The sequence below is a fragment of the Procambarus clarkii genome, chromosome 40 (assembly GCF_040958095.1).
Source record: "Procambarus clarkii isolate CNS0578487 chromosome 40, FALCON_Pclarkii_2.0, whole genome shotgun sequence".
NCBI classification, from domain to species: domain Eukaryota; kingdom Metazoa; phylum Arthropoda; class Malacostraca; order Decapoda; family Cambaridae; genus Procambarus; species Procambarus clarkii.
In genome coordinates, this window is record NC_091189.1 from 30194976 (window position 1) to 30207764 (window position 12789).

The window sequence follows — 12789 nt, forward strand, 5'->3', positions numbered from 1 at the left end:
CCTACTTAGTATGTTAAGATAAGCATCTTATTGCTTCGTAATTACAATTATTACCTAACCTATAATAGGTATAGGTTAAGTAATAATTGTAATTACGAAGCAATAATATGCTTATCTTAAGATACTAACAAGGTTAGGTAAGGTCGGTGTTTTCTATGAATCTTTTTAAGGGTATCTATTATGTTTAGTATATCACCTATGCACGTAGTTAATAAGTCAATATTGACTTTACGAATTTGCGAGAACGGGTTGAATTACCCAAAGCCACAACATTGTCGCTTGGATCGTCGACTTCCTGTGGCGTCACCTCCCTCTTAGGCGACTTATAATTTCCTTATAAAATTATATTAATTCTGAGTAAAAATAATGTTTTGCATGTTCTACATTCAGCACCAACGTTATAGTGAGTAAATATATTATATTTCTTTATTACTTACTGCTGGGAAGCTTTGGGTTATTAGATAGACCGATTGTGTCAGCCTCTCTGGAGATTATATCTTGTGCATACCTGTAGACCTGAGGTGGGCCGGCCTCGGACCTGAGGTGGGCCGGCCCCGGACCTGAGGTGGGCCGGCCTCGGACCTGAGGTGGGCCAGCCCCGGACCTGAGGTGGGCCAGCCCCGGACCTGAGGTGGGCCAGCCCCGGACCTGAGGTGGGCCAGTCCCGGACCAGAGGTGGGCCAGCCCCGGACCTGAGGTGGGCCAGCCCCGGACCTGAGGTGGGCCGGCCCCGGACCTGAGGTGGGCCGGCCCCGGACCTGAGGTGGGCCAGCCCCGGACCTGAGGTGGGCCAGCCCCGGACCTGAGGTGGGCCGGCCCCGGACCTGAGGTGGGCCAGCCCCGGACCTGAGGTGGGCCAGCCCCGGACCTGAGGTGGGCCAGCCCCGGACCTGAGGTGGGCCAGCCCCGGACCTGAGGTGGGCCAGCCCCGGACCTGAGGTGGGCCAGCCCCGGACCTGAGGTGGGCCAGCCCCGGACCTGAGGTGGGCCAGCCCCGGACCTGAGGTGGGCCAGCCCCGGACCTGAGGTGGGCCAGCCCCGGACCTGAGGTGGGCCAGCCCCGGACCTGAGGTGGGCCAGCCCCGGACCTGAGGTGGGACAGCCGCGGACCTGAGGTGGGCCAGGCTTGGACCTGAGGTGGGCCAGCCCCGGACCTGAGGTGGGCCAGCCCCGGACCTGAGGTGGGCCAGCCCCGGACCTGAGGTGGGCCAGCCCCGGACCTGAGGTGGGCCAGCCCCGGACCTGAGGTGGGCCAGCCCCGGACCTGAGGTGGGCCAGCCCCGGACCTGAGGTAGGCCAGCCCCGGACCTGAGGTGGGCCAGCCCCGGACCTGAGGTGGGCCAGCCCCGGACCTGAGGTGGGCCAGCCCCGGACCTGAGGTGGGCCAGCCCCGGACCTGAGGTGGGCCAGCCCCGGACCTGAGGTGGGCCAGCCCCGGACCTGAGGTGGGCCAACCCCGGACCTGAGGTGGGCCAGCCTCGGACCTGAGGTGGGCCAGCCCGGGCCCCGGACCTGAGGTGGCCCAGCCCCGGACCTGAGGTGGGCCCAGCCCCGGACCTGAGGTGGGCCCAGCTCCGGACCTGAGGTGGGCCAGCCCCGGACCTGAGGTGGGCCCAGCCCCGGACCTGAGGTGGGCCCAGCCCCGGACCTGAGGTGGGCCCAGCCCCGGACCTGAGGTGGGCCAGCCCCGGACCTGAGGTGGGCCAGCCCCGGACCTGAGGTGGGCCAGCCCCAGACCTGAGGTGGGCCCAGCCCCAGACTTGAGGTGGGCCAGCCCCGGACCTGAGGTGGGCCAGCCCCGGACCTGAGGTGGCCCAGCCCCGGACCTGAGGTGGGCCAGCCCCGGACCTGAGGTGGGCCAGCCCCGGACCTGAGGTGGGCCAGCCCCAGACCTGAGGTGGGCCCAGCCCCGGACCTGAGGTGGGCCAGCCCCGGACCTGAGGTGGGCCGGCCCCGGACCTGAGGTGGGCTAGCCCCGGACCTGAGGCCACACACCCAGGCCACACACCCAGGCCACACACCCAGGCCACACACCCCCTGGCCACACACGCAGGCCACACACGCAGGCCACACACCCAGGCCACACACCCAGGCCACACACCCAGGCCCCACACCCAGGCCCCACACCCAGGCCACACACCCCAGGCCACACACCCAGGCCACACACCCAGGCCCCACACCCAGGCCACACACCCAGGCCCCACACCCAGGCCACACACCCCCTGGCCACACACGCAGGCCACACACGCAGGCCACACACGCAGGCCACACACGCAGGCCACACACCCAGGCCACACACCCAGGCCACACACCCAGGCCCCACACCCAGGCCACACACCCAGGCCACACACCCAGGCCACACACCCAGGCCACACACCCAGGCCACACACCCAGGCCACACACCCCAGGCCACACACCCAGGCCACACACCCCAGGCCTCCCCCAGGCCACACACCCAGGCCACACACCCCAGGCCACACACCCAGGCCCCACACCCAGGCCACACACCCAGGCCCCACACCCAGGCCTCCCCCAGGCCACACACCCAGGCCACACACCCAGGCCACACACCCAGGCCACACACCCCAGGCCACACACCCAGGCCACACACCCAGGCCACACAACCTGGCCACACACCCAGGCCACACACCCAGGCCTCCCCCAGGCCACACACCCAGGCCCCACACCCAGGCCCCACACCCAGGCCACACACCCCAGGCCACACACCCAGGCCACACACCCAGGCCACACACCCAGGCCACACACCCAGGCCACACACGCAGGCCACACACCCCAGGCCACACACCCAGGCCACACACCCCAGGCTACACACCCAGGCCACACACCCAGGCCACACACCCAGGCCACACACCCAGGCCACACACCCAGGCCACACAACCAGGCCACACACCCTGGCCACACACGCAGGCCACACAACCTGGCCACACACCCTGGCCACACACCCAGGCCACACACCCAGGCCACACACTCCAGGCCACACACCCCAGGCTACACACCCAGGCCACACACCCAGGCCACACACCCAGGCCACACAACCAGGCCACACACCCTGGCCACACACGCAGGCCACACAACCTGGCCACACACCCTGGCCACACACCCAGGCCACACACTCCAGGCCACACACCCCAGGCTACACACCCAGGCCACACACCCAGGCCACACACCCAGGCCACACACCCAGGCCACACACCCTGGCCACACACGCAGGCCCCACACCCAGGCCACACACCCAGGTCCCACACCCAGGCCACACACCTAGGCCACACCCAGGCCCCACACCCCAGGCCACACACCCAGGCCACACACCTAGGCCACACCCCCAGGCCACACACCCCAGGCTACACACCCAGGCCACACACCCAGGCCACACACCCCAGGCTACACACCCAGGCCACACACCCAGGCCACACACCCAGGCCACACACCCAGGCCACACACCCTGGCCACACACGCAGGCCCCACACCCAGGCCCCACACCCAGGCCACACACCCAGGTCCCACACCCAGGCCACACACCTAGGCCACACCCAGGTCCCACTCCCAGGCCCCACACCCAGGCCACACCCCCAGGCCACACACTCCAGGCCACACACCCAGGCCACACACCCAGGCCTCCCCCAGGCCACACACCCAGGCCACACACCCAGGCCTCCCCCAGGCCACACACCCAGGCCACACACCCAGGCCTCCCCCAGGCCACACACCCAGGCCACACACCCAGGCCACACACCCAGGCCACACCCCCAGGCCACACCCCCAGGCCACACACTCCAGGCCACACACCCAGGCCACACACCCAGGCCACACACCCAGGCCTCCCCCAGGCCACACACCCAGGCCACACACCCAGGCCACACACCCAGGCCACACACTCAGGCCACACACCCAGGCCACACACCCAGGCCTCCCCCAGGCCACACACCCAGGCCACACACCCAGGCCACACACCCAGGCCACACACCCAGGCCACACACTCCAGGCCACACACCCAGGCCACACACCCAGGCCTCCCCCAGGCCACACACCCAGGCCACACACCCAGGCCACACACCCAGGCCTCCCCCAGGCCACACACCCAGGCCACACACCCAGGCCTCCCCCAGGCCACACACCCAGGCCACACACCCAGGCCACACACCCAGGCCACACACCCAGGCCACACCCCCAGGCCACACACTCCAGGCCACACACCCAGGCCACACACCCAGGCCACACACCCAGGCCACACCCAGGCCACACACTCAGGCCACACACCCAGGCCACACACCCAGGCCTCCCCCAGGCCACACACCCAGGCCACACACCCAGGCCTCCCCCAGGCCACACCCCCAGGCCACACACCTAGGCCACACCCAGGCCACACACCCAGGCCACACACCCCAGGCCACACACCCTGGCCACACCACACTGTAGCTGCCAGTACCAGCCACTCTTGTGTCCACACACACACACACTCCCCAATAGACCATTTGCCTCACAACGGGACTGCTCATTCCGCCCCGGGTGATGCTGTCTTGTTCCCTGGGTTATGCAGGAAGCGAAAGCCGCCAGCGGGAGCCAGAAACTGAAAGTAAGAAAAACCAGTCTAGCAAAAGTTACTAAAAAAGCCGGTCTGGGACCCCCCCTCTCCGGTCTCTCCTTAGGGTACCACGCCCTGGTGGTACCCCAGGTGTCCCCAGGTGTCCCCAGGGTCAGGTACCTGGGGGGTGGTGGCGACGCCGTGGTTCTTCTCTGGGAAAGTAAAGCCAGTCACAGCCACGTCAGTTTAGAGAGAGGCGAGCGGCCCGACACCTGTTGTACAATTAACATTATTTTTATTTTTTTGTTTTTTAAGCAAACTCTATCCTCTTTGTTCGACAAAGTTGTTATGGCCGTCAACATGCAAGCTATGTTAAGTTACAGCGTTTCCCTTAAGTTAGGTTTGGCTCAACTAGTTCCAAGTGACGATAAGTTAGCGCGTTCATTAGGAGATGGAGCTTTTGTGGACTGCTAGCTGACTCCACCAGTGTGGTGAGGGCGGGGAGCACAAGCCTGGGTCAGGCTTCGTCAAGCATGCGCGCAACTACTTGCGAAACATGTCCATCTTTTCCTGAACCATGAAAGCTTTCTTCATACTTAGTTGTTCATAACGAGAATAATCATGGGTTGTTGAGTTCCCAAGCTCGTAAACTGTTTAATGTATGTAAACAAAGCTGCCATGATTTAAGGAAAGATGCACAGGTTTCGTAGTTGGGTCCATGTCATCCTTGGAGTGAAATCATTAAATTTTTCTGGTATCTACCAGTGTTGTTATATAACTCTATTCCAGCATAAATTGATGTAATTAGATAGATAATCAATTTATTGTTGGGTGAACTTCAATATTTTCCCACAACAGGTCAAGCGTGGAGTGTGTGGGTGGTGTGGCGGCCGCCCGGTGACTGCTTACACTCAGCCTCTCTTTATCTCTCACTCTCTCTCACTCACTTGCTGACCTACACACACACACACACACACACACACACACACACACACACACACAAGTTTTTTCGTGAGAAAAAACCTGGTAACACATCTGGAGAGAAGGGACTTCGTAACAAATCACCAACATGGGTTCAGGGAGGGTAAATCTTGCCTTACAGGCTTGATGGAATTCTACGATCAGGTCACAAAGATTAAGCAAGAAAGAGAGGGCTGGGCGGACTGCATTTTCTTGGATTGTCGGAAAGCTTTTGACACAGTACCGCATAAGAGGCTGGCACATAAGCTGGAGAGACAGGCAGGTGTAGCTGGTAAGGTGCTCCAGTGGATAAGGGAGTATCTAAGCAATAGGAAGCAGAGAGTTACGGTGAGGGGTGAGACCTCCGATTGGCGTGAAGTCACCAGTGGAGTCCCACAGGGCTCTGTACTCGGTCCTATCTTGTTTCTGATATATGTAAATGATCTCCCGGAGGGTATCGATTCATTTCTCTCAATGTTTGCGGACGATGCTAAAATTATGAGAAGGATTAAAACAGAAGAGGACTGTTTGAGGCTTCAAGAAGACCTAGACAAGCTGAAGGAATGGTCGAACAAATGGTTGTTAGAGTTTAACCCAACCAAATGTAATGTAATGAAGATAGGTGTAGGGAGCACGAGGCCAGATACAAGGTATCATCTGGGAGAGGAAATTCTTCAGGAGTCAGAGAAGGAAAAAGACTTGGGAGTTGATATCACGCCAGACCTGTCTCCTGCAGCACATATCAAGCGGATAACATCAGCGGCATATGCCAGGCTGGCCAACATATGAACGACATTCAGAAACTTGTGTAAAGAATCATTCAGAACTTTGTATACCACATATGTCAGGCCGATCCTGGAGTATGCAGCCCCAGCATGGAGTCCATATCTAGTCAAGGATAAGACTAAACTGGAAAAGGTTCAAAGGTTTGCCACCAGACTAGTACCTGAGCTGAGAGGTATGAGCTACGAGGAGAGACTACGGGAATTAAACCTCACTTCGCTGGAAGACAGAAGAGTAAGGGGGGACATGATCACCACATTCAAGATTCTGAAGGGAATTGATAGGATAGATAAAGACAGTCTATTTAACACAAGGGGAACACGCACAAAGGGACACAGGTGGAAACTGAGACCCCAAATGAGCCACAGAGATATTAGAAAGAACTTTTTTAGTGTCAGAGTGGTTGACAAATGGAATGCATTAGGTGGTGATGTGGTGGAGGCTGACCCCATACACAGTTTCAAGTGTAGATATGACAGAGCCCGATAGGCTCATGAATCTGTACACCTGTTGATTGACGGTTGAGAGGCGGGACCAAAGAGCCAGAGCTCAACCCCCGCAAACACAACTAGGTGAGTACAAGTGTGTGTGTGTGTGAGTCAGCAAGTGAGTGTGTGTGTCTTACACCCCCCCAGGCTGCTTCCTGGGGGGGTGTAACAAAAAAGAGACCTGGTCGCGGACCAGGCCGCGGGGACGCTAAGCCCCGAATTCATCTCAAGATAACCTCAAAATAAGAGTAAGTAGAGTGAGGGTTGAGAGGCGGGGCGAAGGAGCTGAAGCTCTTGGGGAGGAAGAGGGAGGTCGTCTTGCTCAACAACAGCTGAGGTATAGAGAGTGAGGTGAGGCGATCACACCTTCCTCCTCTGACTCACCTAACCTTCCTTTCTCTCACTTTCACCTTCCTTCCCTCGCTTTCCCCTCCCTTTCACCTACCTTCCCTCGCTTTCCCCTCCCTTTCCTTTACTTTCACCTTCCTTCCCTCACTGTCAGCACCTTCGTCACCATCTTACACGAATCAGAACCAGAAAATATTATAATTGAGCTTGAATATAATATAATATAATATAATATAATATAATATATATATATATATATATATATATATATATATATATATATATATATATATATATTATTAAATATGACCGAAAAAGTAAGATTAATAATTCTAACACGAATTTTCTCAATCTTTCGTACATTTCTTTTCACTGTTGGTGGTAATTCAAAAATCATTTCTCCAAAATTCATTTTTATTACTAGTCTGACGCGACACTTGAGCGCGTTTCGTAAAACTTATTACATTTTCAAAGACTTTAGTTTAAACATACACAACTCAATAGAACTTACACATCTCCGATTTGTTTATATCTACATTTGAGTGAGGTGGATGGGGTGAGGTGGTATTTAATAAGGTATTAATTTCATCAACACAAGACAGAACACGAAACAATGGGTATTGAATAGAAGTGATTGTAGAAAGCCTATTGGTCCATATTTCTTGATGCTTCTATATTGGAGCGGAGTCTTGAGGTGGGTAGAATATAGTTGTGCATTAATTGGCTGTTGATTGCTGGTGTTGACTTCTTGATGTGTAGTGCCTCGCAAATGTCAAGCCGCCTGCTATCGCTGTATCTATCAATGATTTCTGTGTTGTTTACTAGGATTTCTCTGGCGATTGTTTGGTTGTGGGAAGAGATTATATGTTCTTTAATGGAGCCCTGTTGCTTATGCATCGTTAAACGCCTAGAAAGAGATGTTGTTGTCTTGCCTATATACTGGGTTTTTTGGAGCTTACAGTCCCCAAGAGGGCATTTGAAGGCATAGACGACGTTGGTCTCTTTTAAAGCGTTCTGTTTTGTGTCTGGAGAGTTTCTCATGAGTAGGCTGGCCGTTTTTCTGGTTTAATAGTAAATCGTCAGTTGTATCCTCTGATTTTTGTCTGTAGGGATAACGTTTCTATTAACAATATCTTTCAGGACCCTTTCCTCCGATTTATGAGCTGTGGAAAAGAAGTTCCTGTAAAATAGTCTAATAGGGGGTACAGGTGTTGTGTTGCTTGTCTAACCAACACAACACATTTTCTATTGTTAATAGAAACGTTATCCCTACAGACAAAAATCAGAGGATACAACTGACGATTTACTATAAAACCAGAAAAACGGCCAGCCTACTCATGAGAAACTCTCCAGACACAAAACAGAACGCTTTAAAAGAGACCAACGTCGTCTATGCCTTCAAATGCCCTCTTGGGGACTGTAAGCTCCAAAAAACCCAGTATATAGGCAAGACAACAACATCTCTTTCTAGGCGTTTAACGATGCATAAACAACAGGGCTCCATTAAGGAACATAAAATCTCTTCCCACAACCAAACCATCGCCAGAGAAATCCTAGTAAACAACACAGAAATCATCGATAGATACAGCGATAGCAGGCGGCTTGACGTTTGCGAGGCACTACACATCAAGAAGTCAACACCAGCAATCAACAGCCAATTAATGCACAACTATATTCTACCCACCTCAAGACTCCGCTCCAATATAGAAGCATCAAGAAATATGGACCAATAGGCTTTCTACAATCACTTCTATTCAATACCCATTATTTCGTGTTCTGTCTTGTGTTGATGAAATTAATACCTTATTAAATACCACCTCACCCCATCCACCTCACTCAAATGTAGATATAAACAAATCGGAGATGTGTAAGTTCTATTCAGTTGTGTATGTTTAAACTAAAGTCTTTGAAAATGTAATAAGTTTAACGAAACGCGCTCAAGTGTCGCGTCAGACTAGAAATATAAATGAATTTTGGAGAATTGATTTTTGAATTACCACCAACAGTGAAAAGAAATGTACGAAAGATTGAGAAAATTCGTGTTAGAATTATTAATCTTACTTTTTCGGTCATATTTAATAATATATGTCTACAGGAAAGACTGCTACCAAAATATACTAATATATATATATATATATATATATATATATATATATATATATATATATATATATATATATATATATATATATATATATATATATATATATATATATATATATATATATATATATATAATGTAATATATATATATATATGTGTGTGTGTGTGTGTTGTTAAATATGACCGAAAAAGTAAGATTAATAATTCTAACACGAATTTTCTCAATATTTCTTATGTTTCTTTTTACTGTCGATGGTAATTGAAAAATGAATTCTCCAAAATTCATTTTTATTTCTAGTCTGTCACGATGCTTGAACGCGTTTCGTAATAACTTATTACATTTTCAAAGACTTTAGTTTACACACACACAACTGTAACCTGAAAGCACTAAACAGAGTTTTACTTATGCTAAACACTTAAACAGCTTAAAGACTTAAATGCTCGCATTTGGGTGAGGTGATGTGTTGTAACAGTTTTGGATGAGGTGAACAAACATTTGACCAACACAAGACAGAACACGGAACAGTGGGTAATAATTGGATAAATGAGAGGGAAAAATGGAAGTAACTGCAAAGGGCCTATTGGCCCATACTTCCTTTTGATGCTTCTATATTGGTACTGAGTCTTGAAGTGGGTATGATATAGTTGTGCATTAATTGGCTGTTGATTGCTGGTGTTGACTTTTTTATGTGTAGTGCCTCCCAGATGTCAAGCCGCCTGCTATCGATGTATCTATCGATGATTTCTGTGTTGTTTGTTAAGACTTGTTAGAAGTCTTGGTCTACAGTTCGAAGCTCCAATGACCCCAGTGAAGGAACTCTATTGCATATTTATAACCGTATTTGGGAGACGACATCGTCTCCCAAATACGGTTATAATACGCTGATGATGTCACCCAAATACGGCATCCCCGAGAACTGACTCGAGGCCTTTGTTCTTCCCATTAAGACACGGGACATCCAAGGCACTTTCCCTGAAGTTTTCCACCCCATTGCCTTGGCGAGTTGTGTAGACTTTTTAAGCTTATGGTTGACATACTGCTTGTGTGGTTTTTTGGAACATTATCGATGCCTCTCTCATTCTCAATTTGGCTTTGACAATTGTCGCAGTACGACTGACATCCTAATGGACTTAGAGGTTTACATTCCAACTGATTTTGCTACGAATACCTCCGTTGGAGCTATTCTTTTTGACCTGTGAAAGGCTTCCAACACTACCTGGAGAACCTCCGTTCCCTTCCACCCCGTTGCCATCGTGAGGGGGCTTAGTGGGCGAGTTGGAGTGTGATGCTCTTTGGGACGGTTTGTCCTCTGTCCTTTTAAAACCTTATGCTCCAGCTGCTGTCCTCTCCAATTTTGCTGTTTTTTGCTGTTTTTTTCCTCTCCCTAATGTTCTGTTTTTCCTCCCCACCTCTTCTCCTTTCAGAGTGGTCCCTCCCTGCCGACTTTTTTGCCGTTTTTGAGTGTTTTTCTAATGTCTTCTTCTGTTTTGGCGTCGGGTGCATGGGGCGGCACACTATCTCACCCGTAGAACAAAGGTACCTGACGTTGTCAAGCGAAGGGACGCTTTTATTGTCTAACCTCGCCTCTGTTGCTGAGCCCGATTTCAGCGGACTGACGGATCCTAAGGTGACGATTGCAGGATGTATATCCACAATGCACCCCTGGAGGTCCCAGTCTTGTTGGGTGTCCTATCCTCTAATTGTGGCTCCATGGTGGGAATGGGGGCTTATTTGTGGATGAATTTTTTTTCTTCGCTTTTATGCCCTTTTCTGACCCTTCTTTAACCTCTCAGACTCGTGGGGTAGGCGGCCAGGCTCCCGAGTCGGACTGTACTGGATGGCCGGGCTCTGTAGCCCCCGTTACACTGGGCCAAGACCATGATCCTTCTCGGACTCTCCTGACTACCTCTCTCTGCTCCTTTCCCACCTCGGTGGCAGAGTTGAGCCCCCAAGCTCCCCCCCCTCCCCCCCCCCTCAAGTGGTGACCTCCTCATCACCTGGCGTGTCTCCATTTTTAGTTGTCACAACTGTGCCTTTTACCCTCTCTCTTACTAGTTTGCTCAGCGCCGTCACCTCCGCACGCACTCGCACAATTCCTTCCCAATCTCCTTTCCAGGCTTTGTTTGGTCCTGTTATGTGGACTAATGTCCTGTTGACCCTATTGATTTATTTCTCCATAAGCACCTTATTGATTCTGTGGATATGTTAGTCACCTTTAACCCGACCCATACTGGTACCCATGTTGTTGCAGCCTCTTCTCGGGAAGTGTCTGCTTAGCTTCGTTGTCCTGCATTGGGAAGACCCCCTATTTGGACAAATCCACAAGCGCCGTGATGAGGGTTCGAGCCTACGGGATCTGACATCAGGGATGATCCCAGAAGCCCCTTGTACGACTGCACCACGACATGGTAAAGGAATTGCAACCCGGAGTGCTACTGACCTCACAAGGCTCCCGCTGCTTCTCCAAAGCACAGACCAGGGTTTTACACAATTGCCCCATGCACCTGGTCCATGGTGCCAGGGGGGGGGATGGATGAATATTCATCCATTGGTATGGATGAACAAATCCACATGGGCCGAAGCTCCCGCAGCTTCTCCAAAGCTGTGGGAGCTTTGTGATGATCATCCTGGGATCATCCCATCTGCGATCATCCCGGACAAAGGTTCGAACCCTCATCACGGCCCTTGTGGATTTGTTCATTTAATGCATCATGCTATTGTGTTTTTTGTGTGCCATGTTTGAACCTCCAAAAATGCCCGGTTGAATACCAGCATTAGCACAATTCTTCTCCCCGCACATGTTTCAACTGGTGACAGGGAACTTAATTCACTCGACCGCCTCGTCGTCGTCGTCGTCGTTAGCCTCTTCCGTTGTGAAGGTCACCTTCGATGGTCGGTTCCTTCCCTCTTCCGTCATTCTTGCTGGTGCCAGATGCTCTGTTCGGGAGTACATACCCTATCCTCGTCTCTGCAGCAGGTGCTGGAGTTTTGGGCATGGTCCTTTCAGGTGAACAAGTGAGGTGTGTTTGTCTTCCCCTTGTGTGGAACCTCGGGTCATTCTAAGATGGCGTGCCCTTATTCCCAAGCTCTCTGCATCAATTGCAGTGACGCCCACCCTATCTTCTCCCACGCATGTGTGCACTACAAATTTGAGGAACTCATCCTCAATGTGAAATATCAGGATCATTTGTCTTTCCTTGAGGCAAGACACTAAGCATGCCGTCTTTCTCTGGCAAGTCTTATGCTCGTGTGTTGCATTCCACTTCTTCTTGCCCTCTCCCGCTTTCTCAGTTTTGCGACTGTTTCGAGGTCTTGGACCCCAACACCTCCACCACCACCTCGTCTGCTCCTTTGCGTTCTGGGCCAGAGGGTCTTACTCCTAGTTTTCCGTCAGGTGTTTCCTTCCTTCCTTTCCAGTCTTCCTTCTCTCTGAAGGCCTGTGCCTTCTTTCCCTTCTTGCCCCACTCCTCCTTCTCAGCCCTTCCATCTGCCTCTTGGCCCTCCTCGCTGCCTGTTTGTTCGGGCCATTGTCCATCTTCCTCCCAGTGTTCTTCCTTTTGACC

At 52.5% G+C, this 12789-nt stretch overlaps 1 protein-coding gene across 1 annotated transcript; it reads right to left on the bottom strand.

Annotated features, from left to right (window-relative positions):
* Positions 1–429: 429 nt before the first annotated feature.
* Positions 430–12143, bottom strand: LOC138372855 (collagen alpha-2(VIII) chain-like). The gene is made up of 2 exons (XM_069338524.1): positions 12058–12143; positions 430–1981 (listed from the first exon to the last, which is right to left on the bottom strand). Exons 1-2 carry the CDS (start codon positions 12141–12143, stop codon positions 430–432), a joined length of 1638 nt encoding a protein of 545 aa, XP_069194625.1.
* Between the last annotated feature and the right edge of the window lie 646 nt (positions 12144–12789).